The sequence below is a fragment of the Herpailurus yagouaroundi genome, unplaced genomic scaffold (genome assembly GCF_014898765.1).
Source record: "Herpailurus yagouaroundi ecotype Mexico unplaced genomic scaffold, PumYag 181, whole genome shotgun sequence".
NCBI classification, from domain to species: domain Eukaryota; kingdom Metazoa; phylum Chordata; class Mammalia; order Carnivora; family Felidae; genus Herpailurus; species Herpailurus yagouaroundi.
The window spans coordinates 25,145,135-25,159,163 of NW_024412412.1; the positions used below are offsets into that span (position 1 = coordinate 25,145,135).

A 14,029-nucleotide genomic window follows, 5' to 3' on the forward strand; every position below is an offset into this window, starting at 1 on the left:
AATTGGCTAATTCGATGGAAAAGTAGCCCAGTTTCTTTCATGGAGGCAATTTCTACTTTTTTTTTTTTTTTAAATACTTATTTTTTGAGAGAGAGAGAGAGAGACAGAGTGTGAGTCGGGGAGGGGCAGAGAGAGAGGGACACACAGAATCCGAAGCAGGCTCCAGGCTCTGAGTTGTCCACATAGAGCCCCACGTGGGGCTCCAATTCATGAACCGTGAGATCGTGACCTGAGCCCAAGTCAGTTACTTAACCGACTGAGCCACCCAGGCGCCCTGGCAATTTCCATTTTGTATTAGCTTGATCTTTATGTCTTCAGAGCACACATGAAAGAATCAGAGCAGTCATTGGTGAAGACCAAATGGAAGATGGGAGGGGCAAGAGCTCTGACTTGGTGCCAGGACCCTCTGGGCTCCCTCCTTCCCTGCATGCTGAGCCCCAAGGCGTTGGGCTAATCGTGTACCTGAGCTGCTAAATGAAATTGTCTTTAAAAGGAAACTCTATTGTAAATATTGTAATTATCTCAGGAAAGAGTGTCCGTTGATTTATCAAATCAGGATTGAGATTTCAGTGTATTCAGACCCTCCACTGAACTATTACAGAACTGTATCTGTACCTACTTTGCACCTAAGAGTTTTCTCCTCCAAGCCCTCTCTGCATGTTCTTTTGTTGTTGTTATTTACTGAACAACAACATTTAATGAATGAATGAATTTAATGAACAACGATTATGGAGACATAATCGACATATAACATTAATTTCAGAGTTGAAATATTATATATACATGTATATTATTACAAATTATTATATATATTATATTATAAGTTATTACATATATTATTCTAAATACATTATTATCAAAATTATGTTATTATTATAATATAAATTTATATTATTACATATAAATATTATATATACATGTATATATATGTATATATTGCAAAATGATCACCACAGTAAATCTAGTTCGAATTGGTCACCACACATAGTTACAAACTGTTTTTTCTTGTGATGAGAACTTTTCAGATCTACTCTCTTAACAGTTTACAGATACCTAGTACAGTGGCTTCAGTCGTCATGCTGTATACTCCATCCCCAGGATGTATTGATTCATGTTCATTTTTGCTTCACCAGCACACTGCCTTTTCCGGGGTCTAATAAATAATTGTTGGATGGTGAAAGCACTATGCCAGACTGGTTCATATGGGATTTAAGTGATTATCTCAAAAGTAGATTTATCTTACATTTATGCACGAACAAGGGACTCCCCACTCCTCTAAAAATATCACTGGTAGGGGCGCCTGGGTGGCGCAGTCGGTTAAGCGTCCGACTTCAGCCAGGTCACGATCTCGTGGTCCGGGAGTTCGAGCCCCGCGTCAGGCTCTGGGCTGATGGCTCAGAGCCTGGAGCCTGTTTCTGATTCTGTGTCTCCCTCTCTCTCTGCCCCTCCCCCGTTCACGCTCTGTCTCTCTCTATCCCAAAAATAAAATAAAAAAACGTTGAAAAAAAAAATTTAAAAATATCACTGGTAGACTAGGTCACCTTCCCCATATTTTAAACTTTTAAGTTGTTCAGAAGACATAATCGAAAAAGGTCTGACTGAAGAAGAGAGCTACTCTAAATAAAATTTAAAGGGGGTGAATCTATTTCACTGACTAGCCCTCTCTTTTCCTCTTCTTTCCCCATCTGATACTTCCAGCATTGGGGTTTTAAACATTTCTTTTTTTTTTTTTTTTAATTAAAAAAATTTTTTTAATCTTGATTTATCTTTGAGAGAGAAGGAGAGACCGAGCACGAGCAGGGGAGAAGCAGAGAGAGGGAGACACCTGAGAGAGAGAGAGAGAGAGAGACAGAATCTGAAGCAGGCTCCAGGCTCTGAGCTGACCCAGGGCTCGAACTCATGAACTGTGAGATCATGACCTGAGCCAAAGTCAGACGCTTAACTGACTGAGCCACCGAGTTGCCCCTTACACACTTCTGAAAAGGTTAAATACCAGGGTGGACAGTGGGGGAAGAACCCAGACTTGGCCATGGAAACTTAAACATAAGTGTGTATTTTAAGGACAATCATTAAATTTCAAATTTAATTATTTCTCTTTTTAAAAAAAAATTTTTTTTATTAGTTTTCTTTATTTTTGAGAGGCAGAGAGAGACAGAGCGCATGTGGGGGAGGGGCAGAGAGAGAGGGAGACACAGAATCAGAAGCAGACTCCGGGCTCTGAGCTGTCAGCACACAGCCCGACACAGGGCTCGAACTCACGAACCGTGAGATCAAGACCTGAGCCAAAGTCGGCCACTCAACCAAATGAGCCACCCAGGCGCCCCTTTAGTTATTTCTCTTAATCAAATACTGTTTAAAAATTATTTCCAAAACTTTCTATTATTTGTCATATTTCCTTTGAACATTACAAATAATTTCTTTCCACACTGATTTCACAATGCCCCATTGAACACAAATTATATTACAACATTTTCCAAACAAACTCAGGCAGCTTTGAGTTCCTGTGGGAGAGAAATACATTTCCAAAGACACTGCTTGCTTCATATCACTAGAGCAGAGGTTTAAACCAGTTGCCCTGGAGCTAAATGAAGCTCAAAGTTGCAATTACTTGGAATTAGTTTAGATTTTTAAGTAGTTGCCAGCATCTAGAAATTGGGAGGCTTGAAATAAAATTATAGAAAGCTAGGAGGCTCTTGAAAAATCTTTAAACCCAGAACCATGGGGTAGCTGTGTTAACACAGGCCAACAATCAAGTGAGCCTGAGTGATCCTGCCCCCTTGGGGAGAACTGGCTTCCCCAGGCCTCCCCACCCCACTGTGGCTTGCTTTCCTCACCAGTGTTATCTGCCTGAGTGTCTGTAGACATTTGACTTTTTTTTTAAAAGATGCATTATAGTGGCAGAAAATGCTAGAGGATGTCCTTGGGCGATATCAATGGTATCTAATCTTAATCATTAATATAGAGTAGGAGCCAGAGTCACTTAGCTTTCTGTCATTTAGGATGTGATTTTTCTTGCCTTGATAACACACAGTGGAATGTGAAAACATCCACACGATAGGATATCCCAGGGAACAGCTTCCATGAACCTGATGACCAAACTCAGAACATGGCAGCAAGTCAGCAGCACAGGCCCTTGTTCTTGTGTCGAATTGTGGCAACAAAACCTGGTGTAATTTGTGATGGTTTTTTCTTGTCATGGGTTGAAGGGGTTTGGAGGACAATAGACTGCTGGTGGGGAAATGGGCCACTTAATCCCTGCCTCTCAGAGTCCAGTGTTTCAATACCCAATGTCAGTTAACACAACTTAGCCAACAAGCCTAGTCTACTGTCATCTGCCTACAACAGAAGAAATGAAACGTGGGGTGATGAGTTGAAGGCTAAATGAAGGGGAAGGAGTCGGCACTATCCCCGGGACCCTCTTTCATCTGGTAAAGCACCGCTGTTTGTTGATACTCTTAATGACTTTTCCACTCCTTCCTTCCCCTAGTTTGTAGAGGTGCCTTAGATTCATCAAGGTTAAAGTCAAGATCTCATTTTGTTTTGTTTTAGTCTTCTCCTGGATGACTATTTAAATAGAAACCTCATGTTTCTGTTTGATGTGCCCCCTTAGTAATAGTAATAAGGGCTAACATCACCAAGTGCTTATTATGTGCTGAGCACTTAGGTGCATTACCCTATTCAATCCTCATTAAAAACCTCAGAAGATAGGCACTAGTTCAACCTCCTTTTTTAAAGATGAAGATACTGAAGTTTGAGAGGCAGTATAATGTATTCCTCACTTGGCTATTAAGTGGCCCGACCAGAAAAGTCCTGCTTTCAACCACTGTTGTACAGGTGCGGCAGCCTTCAAAATGTAGCACATCCATTTCTATTAAAAGTAAGAATTAAAACGATGAAAAGTGGGATTTGGCTCAGGACACAGGCTGTGGATAAACCAAAGAATGGAAGAAGGTGAAGAGATTCAGTGAAGGCCACATGCAAAACAATACCTCACCAAGGATAATGTTTTTGGAGTTATTAGTATTATTAGATGATGAGAAATCCATGTTACAGGAACCTCTAGAGAAATGTGATGAAATTAGAGAAGATCCAGAGAAGGCATCATCAATAATCAAGGAGAAAGGAATGGAGTTTGAGCAAGAAGAGGTGAAAAGATTAGCATGTTTTATTCTCAGATACTTAGTGGGGGTGGTTGTATAGGGATTGCACAAACTCCTAGAAACCTAATTAAATTGAATGTAACTTCACCCAACTACTAGTAAACATTAAGAAATTATTCTGAGGGTTAATATGCTTTGGGGGAGATGCTTAGAATATCTGTATTTTTAGAGTTTGGATTTTTAATAAATAAGGGAAATTAGTATGTTTAGGAGGTGCATTCCTATTTTCTAAGTTTAAAGTACACACTACTGCCTGAGTGGTCTTTTCAAAATTGCAGATCTGGCCAGGGGATGCCTTCATCCATTAAAATGGCTTCTCACTATCAATAACTGGAAAGGATGAAACAATCCTTAACACAGTCACACAGGGAATTGAAAAGTTCTTGCCCTTACTTTTCCAGCCTCCCCTGGAATCACACTCCACCTTGCTGGCAACTGTGGGCATTTTGACGGTTCCCCCAGCATCCAAACTTCGGAGGGCAACTCTTCTTGCCTCCTTGGACTCTACTTTCTGGACATTCACAGCACCTCTTTTTCACCTGCCCCCTTGTTGCTTCCCCACCAGATGTAAACTCTGAGCAGGCAGAGGTGGGCAGACCCTTGACCACTTTGGTGTCCCCAGCAGTTGTAGGTAGGTAAAAGCCCTAGAAATATCTGTTGAATGGAAACCCAAACCTGCAAGGCCACTCTCCAGAGCCAGCATTCTGATTTGGGTACATTAGAGAGCCAGTGGTAGAATTAGCATTTTTATTGCTTTTAAAAAACTGGAGTGAAAAAGTGTCTTCTGTATGTCTTCTGTATTTTAAACCATAATTAAGACAGACTAGTCTCCCATTTGCATTTAACCCTATTTAAAGAGACCTTCCCACAACTCCTCTCCCCCCTCCCCTCCTTTATGTATCTCCATCCAAGACACTATTAAATATTTCATTTATTTGCTTCATTTATTGTGCATCTTCCCCACTAGGAAGTAAATTTTAGTAGGGAAGAGAAGTTTCTCTTTTTTGCTCACTGCCATAGTTCCAGAGCCTGGAACAACGTTTGGCACATAATAAATGCTCTTGATGTATTTGTTGAATGAATGAGTTTAATAGTTTTCTTTGACCAGAGGTAATAGACAGAAAGCACCAATTAGCCCCAAAGTAATGCAACCCCGGTCTGAATTTTTAAATATCTTTCAGAGGTTGTATTCACTTGTGATCTTTAAAAATGAGGCTTTCCATTATATCAGGGGCCCTCATATTACAGTGTATCAGAATCACCGAAGGATTTGTAAAAGTGCAGATTATCACCATCGGAAATTATTCTCTGGTGGGGCTCCTGGGTGGCCCAGTTGGTTGAACGCCAACCTCAGCTCAGGTCAGGATCTCACAGTTCATGAGTTGGAGCCCTGCGTCAGGCTCCGTGCTGACAGCTCAGAGGCTGGAGCCTGCTTCAGATTCTGTGTCTTCCTCTCTCTGTGTGCCTCCCCAATCATGCTCTGTCTCTCTCTCTCTCTCTCTCTCTCAAAAATAAATAAATATTTTTTAAAAATGATTCTCTGGTATATTCGACTGGTCCTACCAGTTAGTTACAGGAGGTGCACTTAGTTGAGGCCCAAGGTCCATAGTTTGGAAAACACTGTGTACACAATAGACTCAACACGTGCTGAGTAAAAACCCAATACCTCTGTAGAGCAGTGATAATTACTTACACTTGTCCTGTACCCCTGCAAGCTTTCGCAATGAATGATGACTGTCCAAGGGACAGGTATTCTTCTTCCCATTCTAGATTCATCCCTACCTCCCTGATTCCCCGCCTTTCTGCAAATTTATGCGGTTCCCGCATAATGTGAGGCAGAATCCTAGAGATAATTTTAAGTGTGCAAAGCCAACAGGAAAAAGAGGGAAAGTGCGCGATATCGCAGAGTCCAGCTCACGCTACCCCCGCAAGTAAATGCCTCGAGGCTACAGCCTTTGCCTTCACCCCGGAGGCCCACAATTGAACAGTTCGGGAAGCTTCCCCCTGCAGACGTGGAGGCCAGAGGAAAACATTCCAGCCCCGGGCCGTGGAGGCGCGCGGGCGGGGCCGAGGGGGCGGGGTCAGGGGACGGCCAGAGGCTGTGGCTGGCTCTCCTGCTGCCTGGAGGAGGTGACGGGCGGAGCAACAAGGGGCGGGGTCTGGGGCGGGGCGTCGGACCTGAGGACCGTCAGAAGCTGCGGCCCACTACTTAGGAGGCGCGGAGGAGGCCACGCTGACCAGCCTAGACCCTCCCCTCGGGGGCGGGCCCTGCGGGAGGGCGCGGCCGGAGAGGCGCGCGGGAGGCAGAGCGCTCCAGCAGCTGGAGCGAAGGCGCTTAGCTCCTGACCCGGCCATGGCCGAACTTCTCCTCAACAGGAGCAACGGCTCCCGTGCTTCTTGCCCCTCTCCCTGAGCTCTCTCTCCCTTTGACCTCTGGAAAACGCCGAGTTCTTTCTGGGGCCGTGGCGAGGGGTGCGGAGCGGCGAGCAAGGATGCGCTAAGAACCGCCAGCGCGCGTGTCTCGGGTGCCGCCGTGGGTGCAGGCGCGGGAGTTGAGCTGCCTCGACTTCCCCACCGCGCTCCCGCAACCCCCCGCCGCTGTTGATGTGCAGGGAGAAGCCGGACATCATGATCCTAACACGTAAGCTAGACTTGTGCCTTGCCGTCGGGCCAGCTGCGGGAGCCAGCTGCGGAGGGGACTCGCCGCGGAGGAAATGTCACCCCGCCTTGTCAAGTCGGTGCCTGTCGTTCTGTGCTTTTAAAAGGCTTTCCGAGGAAGCTCGGGACCGAGTCGCCCAAATTTCTCGGAGTGGAGGAGGTGGAGTGTGGGAAATACGAGCGTCATGGTTTGGGGAGGGAGGTCTTAATTTCGGGTAACGACTCCTGGCAACTCACTGCTACGGGGTCACGGGACGGCGCGCCCGGTGGGCTCCTGGAAGGGCTGGGGGCCGGGGGCAACCGCGACTAATGAACTGAAGCCCATGCTAACTTCCCGCTGGGGCTGTGGGTGCACACCCGGCGGGGGCACACGGAGGGCCGGCTGCCAGCCCGGCCGCGCCGGCGGCCCTGCTCTAAGTCCCAGGCGAAGGGCTCTGGTTCCCAGAGGCGCTGCGCGACCGCCTTTCCGGGGACGTTCGGGGCTCCGTGACTACAGCCCTTCACTATACAAGTCCGAAATCGGTGTGGACTCCCTGAGAGTTTATTATTTGGGGATGTTCAGGCCGCAGTGACCCTTGAAAATGGTTGTTTTTTGTAACTGCTTGAAAGTAAATTGAGGAAAAATTATTGTTTTAATTTCAAACGGTTTTTGCTCAAATATTTTCAATGCTGGAAAGTAATTCAGACTTAGAAAGGGTTTTGGTGGCTGCTGGCCCCTGGAGAGGGTTGCAAGCCCCTTGGCTTACGTGTGAGGGGTGCCTGCTGGGAAGGTTGCCGAGTGCCTTCACGTGCTGGGGCGTTGAATCGGGTTTCCTAAAATGCGGGGTGGAGATGCCCACGCCCTTGTCTCCGGAGGAGGCGCCAGCGCGGGGCGAGTCCCTGGGCCGGCGAGAGGAAGGAAGGAAGCACGCCCGACTTTTTGCGTAGCGAAGTCACGGCCTTTGGGAACGCTGCCCCACGCTGCCTCTGTGTCCCTGTCCCCATCTCCGACGTCACCGGCTGAGACTTTGATCCTTCCGAAGGAGTTTCTCCCCTGGCCACAGCAAATTGGCCCTGCCACGTGTAATTTGCAGATTATGCAAATCCGCTCATTTTTCCGGCGTACATCCCTTGTTGCGTGCGAGGGGAATCAAAACAGACCAGGGTGAGCCTGGCGAAGTAGGAACCCTAGGTCCGCAGCCTGTTCGCTGGGCGCATCTGGGAAGTGTTGAGACCCCTCTGCACCTCCTTCGTCTGCAACTTGGGGGTAATAACTGTATTTACTACGCGAGAAGGTTGTGGGGAACAAATGAGCTAATACAAGCGTTTAGTACCGTGCCTGGTATTGATGGTTCGCAAATTCCCAATTTGTGCTGATCACTGTGGAAGGAAACGCCTGCATATAGTTATTAATCTGCACCTCGGCGAAGAAAACCTTGCCTCACCCTAGTGTTGAGTGAGCCTTTTTACACCCGACATAGCAAACGGTTCATTCTCAGGATTCAGAAGCTCTTTCGGGCCTCGTTGGTGCGGTGGAGCAAAGCAGCCTAGGCACAGCCCTCCACTACAGAAAGATTCGTGAGGGTGGCATGTATGACGCATTTGGGTAGAAAAACATCACAGCTCTGGTGAAGGTAGAATACTGAGTCTCAAATTACATTTTTTTTTTTTTTCCAAACTCTGTTTGCCGAAGGGATGAGGGAAAATAATAGCCCGGCAGAACTCTGAATGTAAATCTATCAGCAGCTCCAAGAGGTTGACTAATTCGGCATCCATCTGGACTGCAGGCTGGTCCTCCACAGAGATAATTTGCAGACCATAAGTGTGGAATTAATGGAGGCACCCAGTGCCATCTTGGCTTGCAGACTGTAGCAGATGGCCAGAGGGGTGCCCTGAAAGTCAACAGCCCCCCTAATAGAAGAACTGAAGTCCTGGGGAATGAGTGTCAAATAGCTAGCAGATGTGCGTTCAGAAGTTATTTCAAGACATTTTCTGAGAAAATGTTGGCAATTGCATGTATTAACTTTTTATTGTGGCACGCCAGATTTACAGCGTGGCCCGAGCCTGGCTGCATATTTTTTTCATTAGCACTACTGTTCAGTGTTTAAAATGAAGCACAGCAGACTGACTTTCTCTCCCAGCTGCTCTAAAAGTTTGCTTTTGACCAAAAGAAGAAAAATAAAAAAAGGGAGAGAGATTTTTATTTTACTTCTAGCTGAGTGACACCTTACACACCAAGCTGGCCAGAAACTCAAGAACAGGGACTGACTTTGTTTCCTGACTCCACGGGATCAAAATAAGTAGCTTCCCACTTGAATCTTCCCCTAGAGTGGATGAGAAATATGGTTTCAGTGACTTAATCTGTGACTTTAACTTACCAATTTTAGATCTTATGAGAAACACCACTTACTCCTTCAGAGTGAAAAGGTCGAACAGTTAAGCAATTGACTATGGCCGATTGAAGGCAGCGTTCCAGGTTTTCATCCATTAGGCCAGCCAGAGGATTTTCCTAGAGTTGTGGAGGGAAGGTGAGAGGCCAGTTGCCCTTTAACCTAAAGCCTTGTTTTGTTTCTTATTTTGTTATTGTTCAATACTATAGTTCAAAGAACCGAGCAAAATTTAAGGGTGTTTTTCCATTAAAAAGGGATATTTGGTTGCTTTTGGAAAATATACCAGATTAATAGGAAAACATGTTACGATTAAACGAGTTATGACTGTAAAGTGAGTGAAAAAATGTATGTAGTACTTAAACTCTTAACCAGCGTGGGGCTTAGAGGGGATATGGGAGGCCCCATGAAGATGCCCTCCAGTCAGAGTCTTGGTGGGATTCCAAGAGGTGGTTCGAAATACAAAAATAAGTACTTGACTTTCCCTTGGTGTCCCTGTGGAGATTTTAAGCCATGATGCAATGTTAACATGAGAGTGGTTATTTTTATGACCGAGGCAGGTAAATATGCTATTTGAAAATATTCAGGAAAGGGCGATTTGGTCCAGAAGAATGGGGGCATCCAAAGTACAGTGGGTGAAGTGAATCGTGCATTTTTGAAGAGAGCCTTGTGCTGGACAGGATGGTCCAGTATTGTAAACACGAGTTTCTCATGCTTAACTCTCCTTCCTAGCAACAGGAAGACGGAAATGAGGCCATGCAAAAAAAAAAAAAAAAAAAAAAAAAGCCCCTGAAGGGCTCCAGACAATACTTGACCCACCCTAGCATTTTCCCTGTACAGCCAGAAGACTTGCAAAAGTAAAAATAACTTCAGATGTTTCCCCTTCCTCTCTGGATATTGCCAGATCACTAAAGACCGAATTCTTAGAGCTTTAGAACACCCTAGTCAAACCTGGCCCCGAAGTGTAGTGGACATCAAGGCTCACGTCATGCCAAGGCCTGTTCTCAAAATTATAAAGCAGACCTGGGGAGAAAGGTGATCTTGATTTTTTGTTCGCATAGTTCAGTGATTAGAAGTCTAAGAGTTGGGATCCAGTAGAGGAGAGAATTTAATTTCTAAACATGGTGATTCCTGAGTTTCATCGAGTGCTCATTTTAACAGGATTTGTCCTTAAACTCTGGAGTTGTGGGGATACCATGCAAAGGAATGATGTGCATGGCATTTAGGACCTCAAAAGTGTAGGACCTAGCAAGTGGTTCCTTGCTGTGGTTATCAGGGGGAACTAATGCCCAGCCATAAAGCATTAACATCCAAACACTGTGTCCTCAAAAAGCGCAGTCCCCAGGTCGTCTTGTGAAATTAAGAGGAAAATGCTTTTCTGGAGCGGTGTTCACAATTGTCCATCAGGAATTCCGAGACTTGTGGGTCATTCCTCTTTTAAGAAAGACGGTGCTGTAAGATTAAAATTTGCTTTATGGGAGTGGGTTGCTGGTAGGAGTGCAATCAGTGGTGTTTTCTTTCAACCTCAAATTAGTCAGAAATCTAATTAATGGAAAGGGGGGAAGATTCCCAGCCGAGAAGGGCTCTTCCTGTCTGTCTGCCCTTTTCCTTGTGCGATCCTGTGTTGTTGTTAAGGATTATCATGATCAATGATAAGGAGTAGGGAGTGGTCCTGCTGGGGATTCTTTAATTAGGTCTACTCTGTCTTAACTTTTTTTTCACCATACCTTCCTTGCTGTGGTGCACGGGAAGAAAGGCTTGCGTGTATATTAGTGTGTATAGTCTTATCGTCTCTCACAAGGAATAGTCACCCTTCTCTAGTATGAATGCTCCTTTTTAATTTTTGTAAAAAACCCACAGACTTTTGACAGGATGGTAATAATATTATAGAAGCTAAAATTTCTCACGTACTTAGCCCTTATTGCACGTTTAACCTTCACCTCGGCGGCTCCAGAAAGACCCATGTGATTATTCCCCTTTTACAGACGAGGAATCCGAGGCTCGGGAGAGTTCCATTCCTTGCGGAAGGTCGCTGGCTGTACGTGGCCGAGCTAGGATTCCAACCAGGTGTGCATGGCTGTCACGTGCAATTTAGGGAGATATGCTTGGCTTGAGTTGACTCAATTTAGGAAACAGTATTTGGTGGCTGTGTAGAGCCTCGCAGTTACTTTGCAGTGTCCTAAGGGACTCACATAGGGCTGTAATCTTAGGGTCCGAAGTTGACAAATTAGTGGTTTCTGTGTTCCCCCTCTGGGGCGCAGTGAATGGAGACTTGAGCCTTTGTCTTTAACATTTGGGGAAGGAATCTGGGATTCCATTTTCTAGCTTCCATGGACTATAGTGAATAATGCTCTCTTCAGGGAAAGTATTTTAAAACAATATTTCTAATGGAAAATTCTCTTCCAGATGTCAGTGAAAACATTTGAGTAGCATCTTGAAAATGACTGCCTATTAAGAGATAATGTTGTTGGAAATGTCCTTGCTAGCGTTAAAGCGGGAATTGAGGGAATTGATTTCTCTTGGGCATTCATCCTTGTTTTGTTTTGTTGTGTTTTTTTAGTTTGCTGCTGAACTGAGTTTCATAGTAGAAAGTATACTCCTTTTCCATTCATATAAACCTCTGCTTGGTGGCCTTTTCATGTCTTACCCCCCTCCTGTCCCCAGGAGGAAAATCAAAAACTAACTGAAGGCTGAGGTCAGTGAAGCTGGAGTCCTCAGATGCCTTTGACACCTCCCATCCACATTTTGTTCTCTTCCCGCCCCACCTTTGAGTGTCCCGCAGAGAGGATTGCAGGCTGCTTCCTGAAGCTTGTCAGAAAGGCGCCTTCCTTCTTGCAGAAGTCTCTAGAGGATGTCTGAGGGACAGAAGTTTTCCACACCCTGAGGTTGTAGCATTTCCCAGGCTGCAGCGCTGAGGAAGCCATGGAGGAAGGGACCTCGGAGGTGAGATGGCCTGTGGCCCATGACTGAGCTGCACTACAGCCATGCCTTGCCCTTTGTCACACACAGGTGACAGAATAGATAGAAGACGCTAAAATTCTAAAATCATCTTCACTCCCGAGTCTGGAGAAACTATAAACTCACAAGGGGACAATCTCCGTACAACTCCCATTTTCAAAGATTAGCACGAAAAACAGATCTTCCGTGATGCATGCACATTTCTAAAAGTCATTTCATGGGAAATTCCCGAACTTTGCAAAGGCAGCCTGGAAAAACATTGCCTTTTCCCTGGTGAGGGGCAGCCGAGATGCCTGGAAATTCAGTGACTAGTCCAAGGTCATATGTGCTTCAGACCTCTTCCTGCCTGCGTGTGTGAACAAAATGGGTTATAGCAACAAAATGAGGATCTTAATGTGTTTGTAGGAAAATGTATCCATATAAAACCAGAAGCCTTCCTAAACTAAAGAGATGTATCGGAACCAGCTTTGACCATTAGATTGTGTGTGTCTGGGGGACTGGTTGTCACCAGCATTTTTAATGAAAATAATTCTTTAGCTGACCTAGAAGACAGTAGTCCTAATTTTTTCTTACACTTTGTGGCACAAAACTGAGAACATCAAATCCAATAGTGTTTTCTGTTTGAGGTTAGACATAGGAATGCCTAACAGCCGCTCTATTTACCAGTTGCTTCCATGTTTTTTATTTTCATTGGTCTTTGTGTAGGGCAACTTGATGCTTCATTATATTCTTGCTTTCTTTTTTCTTGCTGTCAGAATGGACTAAAACCTGAGTGGACAGTTTCTTTAGAATTCCTTACTGTTCCCTCTATTTCTAATTTGCTGCCATTTGCACAGTATTTCTATTTCCTGCCCTATGGCACTATAGAACTTGGGACAAAACCAAAGATTGGGGTTGGAGGTTACTTAGTAGAATAAGCTTTGCTACCATGTAATGAAAGAATTGATGTGCCTGCGAACCTTTCATCATGGAGATGGGGGGTTGGCTACTTTAGGTTTATAACTAGGTATCTTGCCTTGAATCATAAGTTACAAAGGAAGTGGATTATATAATCTTAAAACATCTGCTTCGTTTTATGAAAAAATGAGACTCAGAAAAATAAGATCCCTTAAAAGTATGTTATTTAGATTGTTTCCTTTCTTGAAATTGGCTTCTTAATCTATGCAATTATTATCTTTAAAGGGTTTAGTATTTTAAGAGCTATTTCAAATCATTTTTCTTAGCAATGCATGGTTGCAAATGCATAAGTATTTGATACAGAATACTAGAAATGTGGGTGCATGCTTGTATGTAAACCAAAGGGTTTTCAATCCCACCCCACATAGAAAGGAAATAGAAAAATGTGGTGATGCTGTATCCATTTCCTTAATAGTTTATTTTCATTTGTGCTGGGTAGTAAGTGCCAGTTTTTGATTAGCTGAAAGATATTTTCTGTTCCTGGAAATAACTGGGTCAGTTTAAGTCTGGATACCTGAGAGAGCCATGTCAACCATGGGCTCAAATTAATGCAGAGCTGTTTGCCTTTGGGAGGGATGAGCACATATTTTTTGATGTGATAAAACAGTATTTTGTAAACACTTGAACTAAATGATCCCCAAAGGGGATGTCAATTGATTTAATTTCTGCATTGCTGGAGTGTCTCTTCATGTGCATAATACCAGGTATAGGCTTGCAGGGTGCGTCTCTCATGGTTTCCTTTTTTTAAGGTAAAACCTTATATTAAGTTGTCATCACATCACTGGGGGAAAAATGGGTCCTTTTTCCCCGTTTACATTATTTCTAGGAATGTTCTTTATTAGAAAGCAACAGATCTGCCACCAGACCTCAAGCAGGAGAGGGAAAGGAAGGAAGGAAGGAAGGAAGGAAGGAAGGAAGGAAGGAAGGAAG

The 14,029-nt window shown here is 44.5% G+C and overlaps 1 protein-coding gene across 10 annotated transcripts in view; it reads left to right on the forward strand.

Annotated features, from left to right (window-relative positions):
* The window catches only part of DLC1 (DLC1 Rho GTPase activating protein), a 563,102-nt gene that overhangs the window by 509,816 nt on the left and 39,257 nt on the right, over positions 1–14,029 (forward strand). Inside the window, exon 1 of one of the 10 annotated variants that reach the window (XM_040490115.1) lies at positions 6,443–6,801. The exons of 8 other annotated variants lie outside the window; for them this stretch is intronic. In XM_040490115.1, coding sequence (XP_040346049.1) covers positions 6,765–6,801 — 37 coding nt within the window. In that variant the 5' untranslated portion in view covers positions 6,443–6,764. Of the gene's footprint in view, positions 1–6,442; positions 6,802–6,879; positions 6,979–14,029 lie in introns of those variants that run through there. One more of the 10 variants, XM_040490119.1, reaches the window with a different exon arrangement.